Source organism: Loxodonta africana, chromosome 16, assembly GCF_030014295.1.
Source record: "Loxodonta africana isolate mLoxAfr1 chromosome 16, mLoxAfr1.hap2, whole genome shotgun sequence".
Taxonomy (NCBI): Eukaryota; Metazoa; Chordata; class Mammalia; order Proboscidea; family Elephantidae; genus Loxodonta; species Loxodonta africana.
Window position 1 is genome coordinate 15,348,823 of NC_087357.1, and position 16,107 is coordinate 15,364,929.

The 16,107-nt window shown below is 45.9% G+C and overlaps 2 protein-coding genes across 4 annotated transcripts in view; one reads left to right on the forward strand and one right to left on the reverse strand.

Moving 5' to 3' along the window:
- SEC23IP (SEC23 interacting protein) overlaps window positions 1-1,948 on the reverse strand; it is a 47,578-nt gene extending 45,630 nt beyond the window's left edge. For 2 of the 3 annotated variants that reach the window (XR_002784213.2, XM_010601216.3), the window contains exon 1: window positions 1,708-1,947. Coding sequence is in view for 2 of the 3 variants with exons in the window: in XM_010601216.3 (XP_010599518.1) it covers window positions 1,708-1,870 (163 nt within the window). In the remaining variant the exon portion in view is untranslated. Of the gene's footprint in view, window positions 1-1,707 lie in introns of all 3 variants that reach the window. The other variant, XM_010601219.3, reaches the window with a different exon arrangement.
- A 10,699-nt stretch (window positions 1,949-12,647) lies between these two features.
- Window positions 12,648-16,107, forward strand: part of MCMBP (minichromosome maintenance complex binding protein) — a 32,535-nt gene continuing 29,075 nt past the window's right edge. The window contains exon 1 of the mRNA XM_064269242.1: window positions 12,648-12,778. Coding sequence (XP_064125312.1) covers window positions 12,721-12,778 — 58 coding nt within the window. The 5' untranslated portion in view covers window positions 12,648-12,720. The remainder of the gene's footprint in view (window positions 12,779-16,107) is intronic.

Genomic DNA, 16,107 nt, shown 5'->3' on the forward strand with positions numbered 1-16,107 from the left:
TGAAATGGACACAGTGGCTGCAACAATGGGCTCAAACATAACAATGATTATGAGGATGGCACAGGACCGAGCAGTGTTTCATTGTTGTACACAGAGTTGCTGTGAGTCAGAACCAACTTGATGGCACCTAGCAACAACTGGACAGAGCACAACTGTCCCAAAGGGTTTCCAAGGCTGTAAATCTTTACAAAAGCAGACTGCAACCTCTTTCTCCTACGGAGCGGCTGGTGGGTTCGAACCACCAACCTTTCAGTTAACAGTTGAGCGCTTAACCACTGTACCACCAGAGCTCCTTGCAATCTCTATAGACGATAATAAAGATATGAACAAAGAGGAACAGGAACACATAGGAGTGAGGGCCTAAGCGAACAACAAAAAGTTTCTTAGCAGAATATATTGTCTTGGAAGATGAAGAATGCATTCTGTATTTCTACTTTGCAGATATTACATGTCTGTGCCTCTCTTCTAGGAGCCCCGATGGCACGGTAATTAAGCGTTCAAATGTTAAACCAAAAAGGTGGGAGTTAAAATCCACCAGCTGCTCTGTGGGAGAAAGATATTGCAGTCTACTTCTTGAAACCTCGTGGGACAGTTCTACTCTGCCCTGTAGGGTCACTATGAGTTGGAATTGACAGCAATGGGTTTGGTTTTGGGTTTGGTCTGTCTCTCTTCTAGATCGTGGGCTCCCGGGGGAGGGGCACTGTTTATCTGCATCCCCTGGCAGCATCTCGCACACTGTAGGTATTTGCAGTGCGATGGATGGCTTTTATATGGTCTTCCTCACCACGGTCTCATAACTTTCACCAAAAGACTGGGTGGGACTATGAAAATTAGTGCTTGCGGCCCACCAACGGGATAGGACAGCTTGCTAATAATGTAAATAAGATGCATGGCATCCTTGTGGGGGTGGGACCATGCAAATAAGGTGTATGGAATCCTAACTAGGGTATTGGTCCGTTTTGCCATCCCACTAGGCTTAAAAGAGAGCCTTTCCCAGAGCAGAGAGGGTACCTTACTACCACGAAGAGGCCGGAGCAGAGTGCGCCCTTTGAACCTAGGATCCCTGCACTGAGATGTTCTTAGACCCAGGAGACAGAGACAGAGAGCTGTAGCACCGAATGGCAAGACTGTGAGAACCAGCAGCACAGAAACAGTGGCAGCAGGAGCAGCAGAACCAGGAGACTGGCAGGAGGTTTGCGGGCTCATCCCACTGAGCAAGGGAGCTGACTGCCTCAGGGCAGGAGGCTTCGTGGCAGAGTAGGGTGCTTCCGGGCACTTATCAACAGAGCTAAAAGAGCTTTGTAAGACTTGCCTGAGCACAGCAGAGGCCAAGGGGCCGAGAGGGGCATGCCTGTGGGTACGGCTGAGCAGAGGCTGTCCTGATAGAATTGTACCCTGAGCATTCCTGAACCTGAATTGCAACCTGTTAACCAAAACCCCTTGATTTCGACTTATTGCGACCCGGTAAGACAGAGTAGAACTGTCCCATAGGGTTTCTAAGTAGAGGCTGGTGGATTTGAACTACCAAGCTCTCGACCACTGCGCCATGCCATTTTTACCGTATCCAAAAAAGATCTGTGGAATGCGAACTCTGGACAAGTCGGAAACGAGAGAGGGTTCCTTCCTCGTCACTCCACGCCCTCCTTCCTTCCCCTCCACCACACACACACACACTCGTCCCAGGGGATCCTCCCCTCCCTTTACTACCTCCTGGCAAGAGCAGGGAAGCCGGGGAAGCTGCAGCTTGGGTGACTGGGATGAAGGGCACGTTGAAGCTGAACTCCGTAGCTGAGGAGGAGAAGAGTAAGTTGGTGCCCGACGAGGAGGTGGAGGAGCCACCACCGCCACCGTTAGGTTTCCTTTCTGCCATGGTTGCGGCCCACCGTCCGTTACACGTCGCCGTGTAGCCGGTGCCCACCGCCAACCGGAAACCAGTCACACTCGGGGCCGACTCACTTCCGCACTTGCGCACGGGCGCCGGAAATCCCGGCGGCTGGTCAGCGGCCCTCCTCCTTCACCTAGCGGGCGCCGCCAGAGATCAACATGGCGGCGCGGCCTTCACGCCCGAATCTTGCACGTGACACGCTGCACGACTGCCGAAGCAGGGTGGAGCTGTAGGGCCAGGGCCGGGGCCAGGGCAGGAGCGTGGGAGAGTGAGCTTTGCCCGTACTGAATCAGTGCACGAACTGGAAGTCACGGATTGCCAGGGACGCGCTGGGCTTCCTGTACTAACGGGAGTGTTCAACTGGCAAAGGTTTTGAAGAAAGGGCGGAATGCCGCGGGTGGCAGATTGCTGCCAGCCCTCTGATGGCAGAGGAAGAGGGAGGATTGTTGGCAATTCGCAACAAACTACGAGCCAACTCACCCACTCTTGCACCCACATGTACCTCGCCCAGAAATAGAAACTGTAAAGGTTTAGAAGTTTTTAAGCCGTAAAACCAAACCCACTGCCGTGGAGTCGATTCCAACTCAGCGACCCTGTAGGACAGAGTAAAACTGCCCCATAGAGTTTCCAAGGAGCGCCTGTCGGATTCAAACTGCCGACCTTTTAGTTAGCAGCCATAGCCCTTAACCACTACACCAGCACGGTTTCCTTTTAAGCCATAGGGAGAGAAAAATTGTTTAAAAGAGAAACCAGGTGGTTGAAATTTAGGGGGAGGGTGTGACTTTTTAAATAGCTTTGTGTATAAATTTTTTTGTATATAAATCTACACAGTAGTTTGGATAATTCAATCCAAAGTGGATTGTGAATAACTTGGATCTAATTGTTATCTTTCACATATTTAGAGATTAACCCATTGCTGTTGAGTCGGCTGCGACTCACAGCGACCCTATAGGACAGAGTAGATAGAGCTATTAATAACAGATAAGCAGTCTTTCAGCTTCTTGGAATATGGGGGGAAGAAGCTCAAAAGAGACCCCCAAGAGAAACCTTGAAATAATGAGACTTTCCTGGCTCTGGCCCCAACCCCCCCCCCCAAGCTGTTTGCATCTATATAGAACCTAACTTTATTCATTAATTCTGTAACTAGCATGCTTTTTTGGGGGGTGGGGAGCAATGTGCTAAACACACAGGATACAATGATGTGTAAGAGCGAGACACTTCCTTCCTGGAGCTTACAGTCTAGTTGGGAAGACAGACAACTAAGCATGTATAAACAAATGTGTGGTGAGTGTTATACTGTAGAATTTCCCAAAGTGTGTTACATGAAATACATCGTGAGGGGAGGGAGGTATAACCCTTCCATAGGGTGAAGTAGCAAATATTCTGAACAATCAGACCATCAACAAAGAACCTACCTAGTCTGGGATGACATGAAAGCCTTTCCTGAAGAGGAAAAATTGAAATTGAGACCTCAAAGATAAAGAGTTGAAGTTAACTGGAAAAACTTAGCGGGGTGGGGTTATAGGAAGAGGTAAGAGACCATTTCAGATAAAGGAACAGTATGCAGGGTTGTTCTGAGACACCATATTTGGATTTCAAGAGAAACAGAGGTATAGTAACGGCTGGAGACAAATAAGCTTTTGAGAAAAAGTTGGGAGATATGGATGAAAAGTAGACAAGGGCCGGATGGTGCAGGGTCTTATAGGTTAAGAGCAATAGGGAACCAATAAAGGATTTAAGGGAGGGTAGAGAAATAATCGCAGGAGGAAGGTATGGCAGTCTGCATCTGCAAAGATTACAGCCTTGGAAACCTTATGGGGCAGGCAGTTCTACTCTATTGTATAGGGTCTCTATGAGTCAGAATCAACTCGATGGCAATGGGTTTGGGTTTCTTTTTTAAAGAGGAAATAATATTTGTTCTGTAGAAAGTTCATGCTGACTTCAGTGTGATAAAATGGTTAAGAAAAGAGCAAGCCTATACGTAGGAAGAGCAGTTGGCCAGCTGTTGCAGTGGACCAAGTGAGCAATGATGATAGTTCAAATTGGAGTGCTTGCAGTAGGAATAAAAAAACAGGAGTAACTTCTGGGGAAAGATGTCAGATTGAACAGATGAATCTTCATTGCTTCCTCTTGACACCATGCTGAAAGCACAAATATGGATTTCTTTTTTAAAAGCATAAACCCATAAGGATGAGGAGAATGGGAGAGGATTAGATAGCAACAAGATTTTGGAAGCCACAAAAAAGATAGACACGTTGTAGATAATTTAGCAAACCAGAAGTGGGGTAAGTCCAAAGGCAACTTGATCTGCACCATACCGAAAAAAAAAAAAAAAAAATTGCTGTTGAGTCAATTTCCACTCATAGCCATCTACACCATAGGCTTATGACCTGATGGCATCAGGCCCTTCTAGAAGTAGCAATGAATCTGCAGAGAGATTTTCAATACTTAGGAGAATTGGTTGAAAGTCTGTTTAAGAAGGAATCGGGTCCTCTCCTCAACTCTGTGTAACTGGACTACTGACTATCCACCTCCTTGGAATAATACTAGGCTTTTTTTTTCTTCCTTCTGGAGAGGGTAAAACAGATGTAAGATTAACTAAGTATGTACTTACTGAATAATGGAACAATCTCTTCCCCAATCCTCAGCCTGATTTCCCCATTTGGCTCCAAGAACACTAGCAGCTAGGTCTTCAAACTCTGGGCAGGAGATTGGAAGACACTTCCCTGTAGAATGGGAACAAAACACCTAGAGATATTGAAATCAGGGTTTCCCAATAAGAATGGCTCAGCCAAATGACTCCATAATAAAGTTCATAATAAACAAGCCCTGCTTATACGCTCTGAGTTCCCGTCATTTTAGTCTTCATAGACTTCAAATATGAGCAACCAAGGATTACCACATAGCTGAGAAAGGCCTTTAAGATGAAAGACCAAAGCAAGACAAAAGGAACAGGAAATGGCAAGTTAGAAGAAATAGAACCCACGCAGGAAGAAAATTAATTTTTTTAAAAAAAACTATCGATAGTATCCTCAGAGGAATAAAAATTTACAACCAAGAAACACGATCAGTGTGCTATTAAACCAAAAAAAAAAAAATTCAGGGAACAATAATATTCAGGGAACAAAAAAGAAAGACTTAAGTATCAGTAGAAGAGTTAGGAGACAAATATAGGGAAGAAATTTTCCAAAAAGATGGAAAACCAAACCAAACCCGTTGCCATTGAGTCAATTCCAACTCATCGTGACCCTATAGGACAGAGCAGAACTGCCTCATAGAGTCTCTGAGGAGCACTGGTGGATTTGAACTGCCGACCTTTTGGTGAGCAGCTGTAGCTCTTAACCACTACGCCACCAGAGTTTCCAAAAGATAAAAACTGGAAGAGAGAAAAATAATAGAAAAACTAGAGTACCAGGCAAAGAAATACAATATCTGGATAATAAGAGTCCTCCTAAGAATAAAGAACAGAAAAAATGTAAGGAAGGAACTTACCAAAGGAAAAACAAAAAACAATTTTTTAATTCCCAGAAATGAAGGACATGAGTTATCGGATTGAGAGGTGTGAGTACCCAGCACAATGGCTATAGACAGGCCTTTGTGGCAGGGTCTGAAGCTTGCCAACAACCACACGAATGAGCTTGGAATCAGACCCTGTTTGCCCCAATAGAGTCTTCAGAAGAGATCACAGTCCTTGCAGATAGTTTGAACGCATTCTTATGCAAGACCTTGAGCCAGAGGTACACAGATAAGCTGTGCCTAGATTCCTAACCCACAGAAACCTTGAGATAATAAATGTTTGTGATTTTGGGGTAGTTCATTAAGCAGCAATAACTGAAACATACTTACTATAAACCTGTTGCTGTCGAGTCAGTTCCAACTCACAGCAACTCTCTAGGACAGAGTAGAACTGTCCCCATAGGGTGTCCGAGGCTGTGGTCTTCACAGAAGCAGATAGCCACAACTCTCTCCCACAGAGCCTCTAATGGGTTCACACCACCAGGCTTTTGGTTAGCAGCCGAGCACTTAACCACCATGCCACCAGGGTTCCTTACAGTTACTATAGTTCTGGCCCGTATTTATTGACCACAGTTGTATATGTGTAAACTACCATATTGTATAACGTTCAGAGATACCATAGAATTTTACAAGACATAGAAAAAAAAAAATAACCACCTAGTGTTCTGAATATTTCTAATTTGTGTACTGAAAGTAAGAAAATAATATTAAATCAATGAACTAGGAGCACATCTTATATTGTCCTTATTATGGCAACACCAGTCTCATTCTAGAATACATGTCTATCTCCAAAGAGCTCTATAATTACTGTAATTTTCTAATATGAGAATAGTTGGGAAGAATTGCTCTATCTCTGCCAGAGTGATCTTTTTATAATGTAAATCAAATCACATCATTCTCCTGCTCAAAATTCTTCAATGGTTTTCCATCGCACTTATAAAAGCTAAAGCTCTTTGCGTAACTCTTAAGACCTTCATGGTCTGGCCCCTACCTACCTCTCCTACCCCTAACTCAACAACATGCCAGGTTTTCGTAATCTTCACACCTGAAGTACTTTTCCTCAAATGTCCAAATGCCCATGGTCTCCACTCCTGGCACATTATCTTCCATCTTCCAGTCGGCTCCTATGGCTTCATGGGGAGTTCCTTATGATCAGTTGACTTACAGATGGTTCTGCGTGATATGCAGACACCACTGGAAGGTGGACAGTGGCCACACTACAGTTCCTCTCTGGGACCTCCCTGAAGGACAGGGCGAAGGGAGATCCTCCCAACGGGCAGAACGTCAAGCAGTGCACCTGGTTGTTCACTTTGCTTAGAAGAAGAAATGGCTAGATGTGCAATCGTATACTGATTCATGGGTTGTGGCCAATGGTTTGGCTGGATGGTCAGAGACTTGGAAGGAACGTTTGGAAAATTGGTGACAAGGATGTATGGGGAAGAAGTATGTGGATGGACCTCTCTGAATGGGACAAAGAAGATATTTGTGTCTCATGTGAATGCTTACCAAAGGGTGACCTCAGCAGAGAAGAATTTTAACAATCAAGTGGATAGGATGACATGTTCTGTGGAAACCAGTCATCCTGTTCCCAAGCCACTCCCATCATAGCCCAATGGGCTCATGAACTAAGTGGCTGTGGTGGCAGGGATGGAGGTTATGAATGGACTCAGCAACATGGATTTCCACTCACCAAGGCTGACTTGGCTACAGGTGAATGCCCAACCTTTTAGCAGCAGAGACCAACACTGAGTCCCCAATATGGCACGATTTCTCAAGGTGATCAGCCAGCAACCTAGTGGTAGGTTGATTACCTTGGATTGCTTCCATCATGGAAAGGGCAACGTTCTGTTCTTACTAGAATACACACTTACTCTGGATATTGATTTGCCTTCCCTGAGTGTAATGTTTCTGCCAAAACTATCATCCATGAACTTACAGGATGCGTTATCCACCATCATGGTATCCTATACAGCATCACCTCGGATCAAGGTGCTCACTTCACAGCAACTGAAGTGAGGCAATGGGCCCATGCTCATGGAATTCACTGATCTTACCATGTTTCCCCAACATCCTGAAGTAGCTGGCTTGATAGAATGATGGGATGGCCTTCTCAGATACAATTACAGTGCCAGCTAGGTGGCAATACCTTGTAGGGTTGGGGCAATGTTTTCCAGGAGGCTGTATATGCTCTAAACCAGCCTCCAATATATGGTGCCCTTTCTCCAATAGCCAGGATTCATGGGTCCAGGAATCAAGGGGTGGAAATGGGAGTGGCACCACTCACTATTACCCCTAAGGGCCCACTTGTAAAACTTTTGCTTCCTGTCCCTATGATCCTATGCTCTGCAGGACTAGAGGTCTTAGTTCCAAAGGGAGGACTGCTCCCACCAGGAGACACAACACTGATTCCATTGAACTGGAAGCTAAGAATACCACCCAGCTACTTTGGGTTCCTTATGCCTCTGGATCAACAGGCAAAGAAGGGAGATACATATTGGCTGATGTGATGGAGCCCAATTACCAAGAAGAAATCAGATTAATAATACATAATGGAGGTAAAGAAGAATACGTCTGGAATTCAGGAGATCCTTTAGGGCTTCTCTTAGTACTACCAAGCCCTGCGATTAAAGTCAATGGAAAATGACAGTAACCCAATTCTAACATCACTACTAATGGCCCAAACCCTTCAGAAATGAAGGTTTGGGTCACCCCACCAGACAAAGAACCACACCCAGCTTAGGTGCTTGCTAAGGGTAAAGGGAATACGGAATGGGAATGGGTGGTGGAAGAAGGTAGTTCTAAATAGGAGCTATGACCACGTGATCAGTTGCAGAACCAAGGACTGTGATTGTTATGAGCATTTCTGCCTTGTATGTGTGCATCAAATATGTTTATTTTCTTCACTTATAAAATGCAGGATGCAAACACGGCTAGTGAGTTTTTGGTTATACTGTGTTAGTTGTATCATGTTAGGTGTAAGTATGACACTATAATTGTCTTTATTTAGAGATTGTACAGGTGCCAAGTTGTGTACAGGTGCCAAGCTGGCAAGGGGTGGACTGTGATGATTAAGGTTTTATGTCAACTTGGCTGGGCCATGATTCTCAATGGTTTGGCAGTTATGATGTAGTTTGGCAGCTATGTAATGATGTAAACACCTCCATGAGAACTGATATAATGTGATCACCTCCATGATGAGATCTGCTGTGAACAGCCAATCAGTTTAAAGGGAGTTTCCTTGGGAGTGTGGCTTGCATCCAATATATATGGGCTTTCTGCAATGCTTGTGGGCTTTTGCTTGCTCTGAATCCTCCATCTGGCTTCTGGTTCTTGGAACTTGAGCTAGCAGCTTACCTGCCGATCTTGTGCTCATCAGCCCCTGCAGTTACGTGAATCAGGAGAAGCCTCTGGCCTGACCCACGAACTTGGGACTTTCCAGTCTCTATAACCACGTGAGCCATTTTCTTGATACAAATCTCTCTATATATACATACATATGTATATTATATATGTGTAACAAAACCAAACCTGTAGCCATTGAGTCAATTCCAACTCATAGCAACCCTATAGGACAGAGTAGAACTGCCCCATAGAGTTTCCAAGGAGCAGCTGGTGGATTTGAACTGCCGATCTTTTGGTTAGTAGCCGAACGCCTAACCACAGTGCCACCAGGGCCTATATGTATATATATATATATATATATATATATATATATATATATATGAACCCTAGTGGCCCACTGGTTAAGAGTTTGGCTGCTAACCAAAAGGTCAGCTAACCAAACTCTATGAGGCAGTTCTACTCTGTCCTATAGGAATGCTATGAGTCACAGCTGACTCGACGGCAGCTAGTTAGATAGACAGATAGATGATAGATTGATAGATAGATATGCTTCACTGATATCTTAATTATCTAGTGTTGCTATAATAGAAATATCACAAGTGGATGGCTTTAAAAAGAGAAATTTATTCTCTCACAGTCTTTGAGGGTAGAGGTCCAAATTCAGGGTTACAGCTCCTGGGGAAGAATTTCTCTCTCTGTTGGCTCCGGGGGAAAATCCTTGTCATTAACCTTCCCCAGCTGAGGAGCTTCTCTGTGGAGGGACCCCGGGTCCAAAGAACGCTCTTGTCTCTTGTTTCTTGGTAGTATGTGGTCCCCAGTCTCTCTGCTTGCTTCTCACTTTTATATCTCAAAAGAGGTTGGCTTAAGACACAATCTAATCTCGTAGATAGAGTCCTGCCTCATTAACATAACTGCTGCTATTCCCACCTCATTAACATCGTAGTGGTAGGATTTACAACACATAGTGAAATCACATCAGATGATAAAACGGTGGACAATCACACAATACTGAGAATCATGGCCTAGTCATGTTGACACACATTTTGGGGGGACACAATTCAATCCATAACAAATGGTTTTGCTGCTCTGGAGAACTCAGCCTAAGACAGATGGTATCTCCTTTTTTTACCCCAGTACCTCCAATGCCCTCAGTAATTACTTATGGATGAAAACCGAATGAGCTCATTGCCAGGAGAGAGTAGAACTGCCCCACAGGGTTTCCAGGGAGCAGTTGGTGGATTCAAACTGCTGACATTTTGAACGCTTAACCATAGCGCCACCAGGGCTCTTACTTACAGATAAAAATCAAAAACCAAATCCATTGCTGTCAATTCTGACTCATAGTGACCCAGCAGGACAGAGTAGAACTGCCCCACAGGGTTTTCAAGGAGCACCTGGTGTATTCGAACTGCCAACATTTTAGTTAACCACTGTTCCACTTAACCACTGCCACCAGGGTTTCCTACTTATAGATGGCATGGCCTAATATCCTCGCAAGGTCCCTAGGTGGCTCAAATGGCTAAGCATTCAACTACTAGCCAAAAGGTTGATGATTCAAACCCACCCAGCGGCGTCTCAGAAGGCAGGCCTGGCGATCTGCTTGTAAGATGTCACAGCCTTGAACACCCTATGGAGCTCAGTTCTACTCTGCACACATGGGGTTGCCATGAGTCGCCATCAACCCAACAGCAACTAACAACAACACAATGTCCTTTTTAAAAATAATAAACCCTTCAGGTGAGATGAAAGTGTTGTTGCTGGTGGTGGGATTTAAAAAAAAAAAAATCTTGACATAGAGATGTATTCTGTAGACCTTCCTGTAGCCTTTTACATTTTTCCAAATCCTTATTATTAGTATCAAAATGTCTCATCACAAAAAATCTAAAGGGTGAACTTATTTGCATTACAAAATAATTACATTTTGGAAGGATCACAAAACCAGTTGCCATCTAGTCAACCCCAACTTGTGACAACCCCATTTGTGTCAGAGTAGAACTGTGCTCCACAGGGTTTGCAACGGCTGGTTTTTTCACAAGTAGCTAGCCAGGCCTTTCTTCCTAGGCACCTCTGGGTAAACTGTTACCTCCATCCTTTGTGGTTAGCAGTGGAGCATGTTAACCATGTATACCACCCAGGGAGAGATTCCTCAGAAAGATCACAGTGTCCTTTTAAATCAAATCTGAGCAGTTGTTTTATTGCAAGTCATTAAATCCTCCACAGATGGAAAAACCAAAAGCTGAAGTGTTTCTAGCCACTGCTTAATTGGTATCAAGCAGCATTTTAAACAAAGCAAATCTAAAATTATAATAATTCAAAAGCAGGCAGTTTCATGTCAGACATTTTTGCATATTACAGCCACAACTTGGCAGCCCTTTTTCCTAATGAATGAATGAATGAATGATAGTAGCGTCCTGGTTAGGTCTCCATGGATCTGAAACTCAATTTTTTCTGTTCACTCAAACTCCCAAAAGCCAGATGCACAATCCAGTGTGCCAGTTAATTAGTTCGTAATGAGAAATACAGACTGCTAAGAAGGAATTGAAATCTGGGTTCAGTTCCTGTCCTTCAGCTCCCCACTTTCTAGGCTCCTTTCAAATCATCTGCCTTCTGTTAACACACCCTTTCTTCAGTGGAGTAGACGGATCCGATAAGACTGGAGTTCTCTTAGGTACATTTTAGGCCCCAGGGAAACACGTTTCACCATCGAAATTGGATATTCTCCCATTCCCTCACCAGAATTTAGGGCCGTTAGGTTGCTATAGGAAACTCTGGTAGTGGTTAAGTGCTACAGATGCTCACCAAAAGGTTGGCAGTTCAAATCCACGAGGAGCTCCTTGGAAACTCTATAGGGCAGCTGTATTCTGTACTCTAGGGTCGCTGTGAGTCAGAATTGACTCCACGGCAATGGGTTTGGTTTTTAGGTTGCTACAGATCTAATTATTTATCTGTGCTGTCGCCTACCATCTTCATTCTCTGAGGGTATCTAGATACACATTTTCTGGAGGTACCTTGCCGCAGCTCCCGGGCAGTTTCTAGATTCTAGGCCGACCCAGACTAGAGTGTTCTCGCCCTCAGGGGCGAAGGGCGGGGCCGGCGGTGAGCCCCTCAATTAGGAACCCGCTCCTCCACAGTGCCTGAGACGATAGCAAATGGAATTTGGGGTGTTTAAAAGGCCCCCTGAACTAAATGTTTACCTCCCTCAGCGGGCTAAGACCTTATCCAGCTGGGAGAAAATCACGGCATAGGGCTTCCGGCAAGGGACCAGAAAAAAAGAGTTGCCACAGCAAAAAAAAAAAAGCACCAAGAGGAGGAAGGCGGGCACCAAAGGCTGCCTCACCCACCCTATTGCCCAGGGCCGTCTCTGAGTTCTCTCTGAGTTTGTGCTTTGGGCTGTTGCGGCCTCGAGCGGCGCAAGGACTCTCACTAGTAGTTAGTGAACAGGCCTGCAAGAGTTTTCCAGTTCACGCTTGCACAGGACGACAAACAGCAGCAACCCGCCCGCGGCGCGCGACCCCAAGGCGCGGCGCTGTCAGCCTGCCCGGGGTGGCGCCGCCCGGCCGTCTGCCCGTCTCCAAGATGGCGGCCGCGCGCCCCGCCCCCGGCGAGCCCGCCGCCCCTCCTCCCCGCCGCGGGGCCGCGCCGCGCGCTCCCGCCGCCCCTCCCCGCGCGAGCTCCACCCAGGTCGCAGGCAGCGCGGTCGGCGGCGCCTATTTCCCGCCATTGTGCGAAGTGGAGGCTGGGGGCTCGTGCGCCGCGCCTGCCCACAGCCAGCAGCTCCGCGCCCGCGGCCGCCGCCGCCGCAGCTCCCGAAGGCGCGGGTGGGTCGGGCGGCCGTGCGGCGCGGCTCGCCCTGCGTGGGAGGGCGCGGCGAGGAGCGGCCGAACCCCTGAGAGGAGGAGGCGGAGAAGGGGCGCCGGCCGCCCGGACGCGCTCGCCCCGCGGATCGCCGCCGCCGGTCGCGGCGGCCACTCGGCGAGATGCCTTGCGGGGAGGACTGGCTCAGCCACCCGCTCGGGATTGTGCAGGGCTTCTTCGGTGAGTGGCGGCGCCGGGGGCGGGCCGCGGAGTTTGCAAGCTCCGGGCCCGGGCCGGCCGCGCGGGGCCACCTCGAGGGCTCGCGCGGCCCGAGGCGAGGCGGCCACCGGGCCTGCGCCGGCCGGGGTGCCGGGCTCGGAGCTGGGACGCCCCGGTCCGCCCGCGCCGCCCCTGGCGGGGTCCCCGGGCCGCGGGCGCAGGTGCCTCCCACCTGCCCGACTCGCGATTCGCGGGCGGCCGAGGGGAAGTCGGGAGGGCTCGGTCCCCGGGGCCGCGGGCTGTGAGTGCCGGCCTCGCGTCCCCGCTGCGGGACCCCGGGCCGAGGGGAGGGCTCGGAGGGGTCCTCGAACGTCGGCGAGGGCCCGCAGATGTGGTCGAGGGGAGACGCTGTGCCCATTGGAAGCCGACAGGAAATTTCAAAACTTCCGGTGTGCTGGGGAGTGCGTGCCGCGCGGGGCAGAAGTTGGCTCCAACTCCTGTCCACACACCTCTTCTGCTGCGGATCGGATGGAACGTTAGGGCTTCACTTTCCTCTGAGAAGGACTTTAAAACCTATCTGGTGTGGTTCTCCTCTTGTGCCATAGATCGCAAGAAATGTTGAACGATTCCGCAGTTTCTCGAAAGAGCTTAGAACGCTGCAAGAAAACTTGTTAAATTTTAGCTGCAGTTGTTAACGCTGGTTTCTGCTAAGGCTAAACGAAGAAGTTAGGTTTGTTTGTCATTGAACTGGGCATTTGACACACCCCTTGCGTAATGTCTTCTTGCACTTCGAAGTGGTGGCGTCGGCCCCAGCCAGAAATCACGGTGTTAGGAAAACACATGACTTGCCTGGAGGTAACAGGGTTGTAGAATATTACTGAGAAAGGCTGGAAGAAGTTAATAAGCCCCAGCACTCAAAGCCGAGGGCATAAAGTGTTTGTGCTTCTTTCATCCTTGCTCAGCAACTCTGTTCATTTTATCTATAATTCTAACTAGCTTAGTTATTTCGTTTCCCAGGCTGAAACTAGAGGCAGCAAATTAGAAGAGGGCTTGGGTAGGTGTTATACCTATTGCAGCCAGCGAACACTGACAACTTGATAAATTAAAAACGATGTGTGTGTAACATATATATGTGTGTATATATAGTGAAACCTGTGAGAGCTGGAACTCATATATATAAAAAATTTTTTTTTATATATATAAACCCCCCCAAAAATGCCATATATATGTGTGTGTGTCTGTGTGTATGCATATATACGTATATATGTATATATAGTGAAACCTGTGAGAGCCATGTTTTTCTCAGTGTGGCAAGTTTTCCACCTTTGACAGGGTGCAGTCTTACCACTTCCTTATCGCCCTCTGTTAGTGCGAAATATTTGAAGTTTTCTTCTCTGACAGGTTTCCATCTTACACAGGTTTTATATATATATATATATATATATATATATATACACACACACACACACCAGACCCAACAGTGCCATTTATATTGACACATAAACCAAACCAAACCTGCTGCCGACAACTCGATTCTGACTCATAGTGACCCTATCCGGCAGAGTAGAACTGCCCCATAGAGTTTCCAAGGAGTGCCTGGTGGATTTGAACTGCTGACCTTTTGCTTAGCTGCTGTAGCACTTAACCACTACGCCACCAGGGTTTCCATATGCACACATATATATGTAAATATATATTCATATACCAAAAACCAAACCAAACCCAGTGCCAGCGAGTTGATTTGGACTCATAACAACCCTACAGGACAGAGTAGAACTGCCCCATAGAGTTTCCAAGAAGCGCCTGGCGGATTTGAACTGCCAGCCCTTTGGTTGGCAGCCATAGCACTTAACCACTACGCCACCAGGGTTTCCATGTATTTATACAGAGAACAAAAATAGGCAAAAGCCATTAACAATATAGCAGTCAAGGGTGATTTGAGGAATGGGCATATACCCCTTCCCGAGATCCTGTTAATTGATTTCATTATAACGGGTAGTGGAACCAGTAGTTGATGTTCAAAATAATGGCCCCAAAATATCAAATGACAATTAAATTATGATGTTGATTTAGGAGGGTGCAGACACATAGAAATGTTTTTGTTGTTATAAATACATGTGTTACATAGGTGCTTTTTAGAAAAAAATTCTTTATAAGTGAAGTTTTTGTACTTAAAGAATTAAGTTTCCAGTTACCAATATGGAGAAAACTCATTCATGAGAAATACACCATACCCTAGTGTTGCTGGATAAATTAAATGATCTTATATTTGATACGGATTTGAATGTTTTTGAGTCAGCTTTTGCTTCCTGAGTCTATCCTCCTGAGAAGCATATCTCGTCATAGTACGGGTAAGGTGTAATTTGTATATAAAATACTGGCTTTACAGTGTTTTATAAATTTTGTGGGTTGTTGTGGAGGCCTGGACCTTATTTCCCAGAGTATCTTATTCCCATATAGGTTGTGTCTTAGAAGAAACCGATACTGCCTCGTAGTCATGTTTTTGCAAAAGCTGCTGTGAAGTATAGACATTTTTGCTGTATTTCGTTATCGCTGTGACTATATCAAATACTTTTCTAACAACACCATTATAGGTATGTTACGTGGACCAGTTTAACTTGTAGACTCTTTTTGGCTTAGTAGGAGAAATTGTTTTAAATTAGTTTCTCCAGATCAGAAGGTAATGCATGTCTGGTGCCACCTTCCCTCCGAAAAATAGGCAGTTTGGTAACATAATGAAGAATATGGAAGCCCTATTTAATCTTTCCTCCTCGGAGATAACAACTGTTTGGTTTATAGTTGTCCATTTTCTTTTCGTTGCATATATTTAGACTTAATTTTTTTAAATCTGCAAAACAGAATCTTGCTGTAGCATATTATTCTAAACTGTGTTTTCCTTGATATATCTTGAACATCTTTCCAACTGAGTCTGAGGGAATTCTTTTCCCATTCTTACTGTCCCTGTCATATACTGTCACATGAACATATTAACCTTGTCATATATTTTATGTTAAACACCCACTGCCATTGAATCGATGTTAGACATCTCAGTAACGTAGAGCTGTGCTGTCCAATACCATATGCAGTAGCCTCTTGTGACTACTTAAATTAATTAAACAAAGCTAAAAGTTTAGTTAGTTCCTCAGTCTCACTAACCACATTTTGAGTGACTACCATGTAAATAGAGGCTACTGTATTAGACAGCACAGACATGGATCATTTCCGTCGTGTCAGAAAGATCTCGTTTACAGCAGTAATCTAGAATATATATAGTCTCTTTTTTAGTAGGTGATACTAGCTTTTTTGATAACCACCTACTTATTGAGTCTTCCCTCTCTCTGGATCTGAGT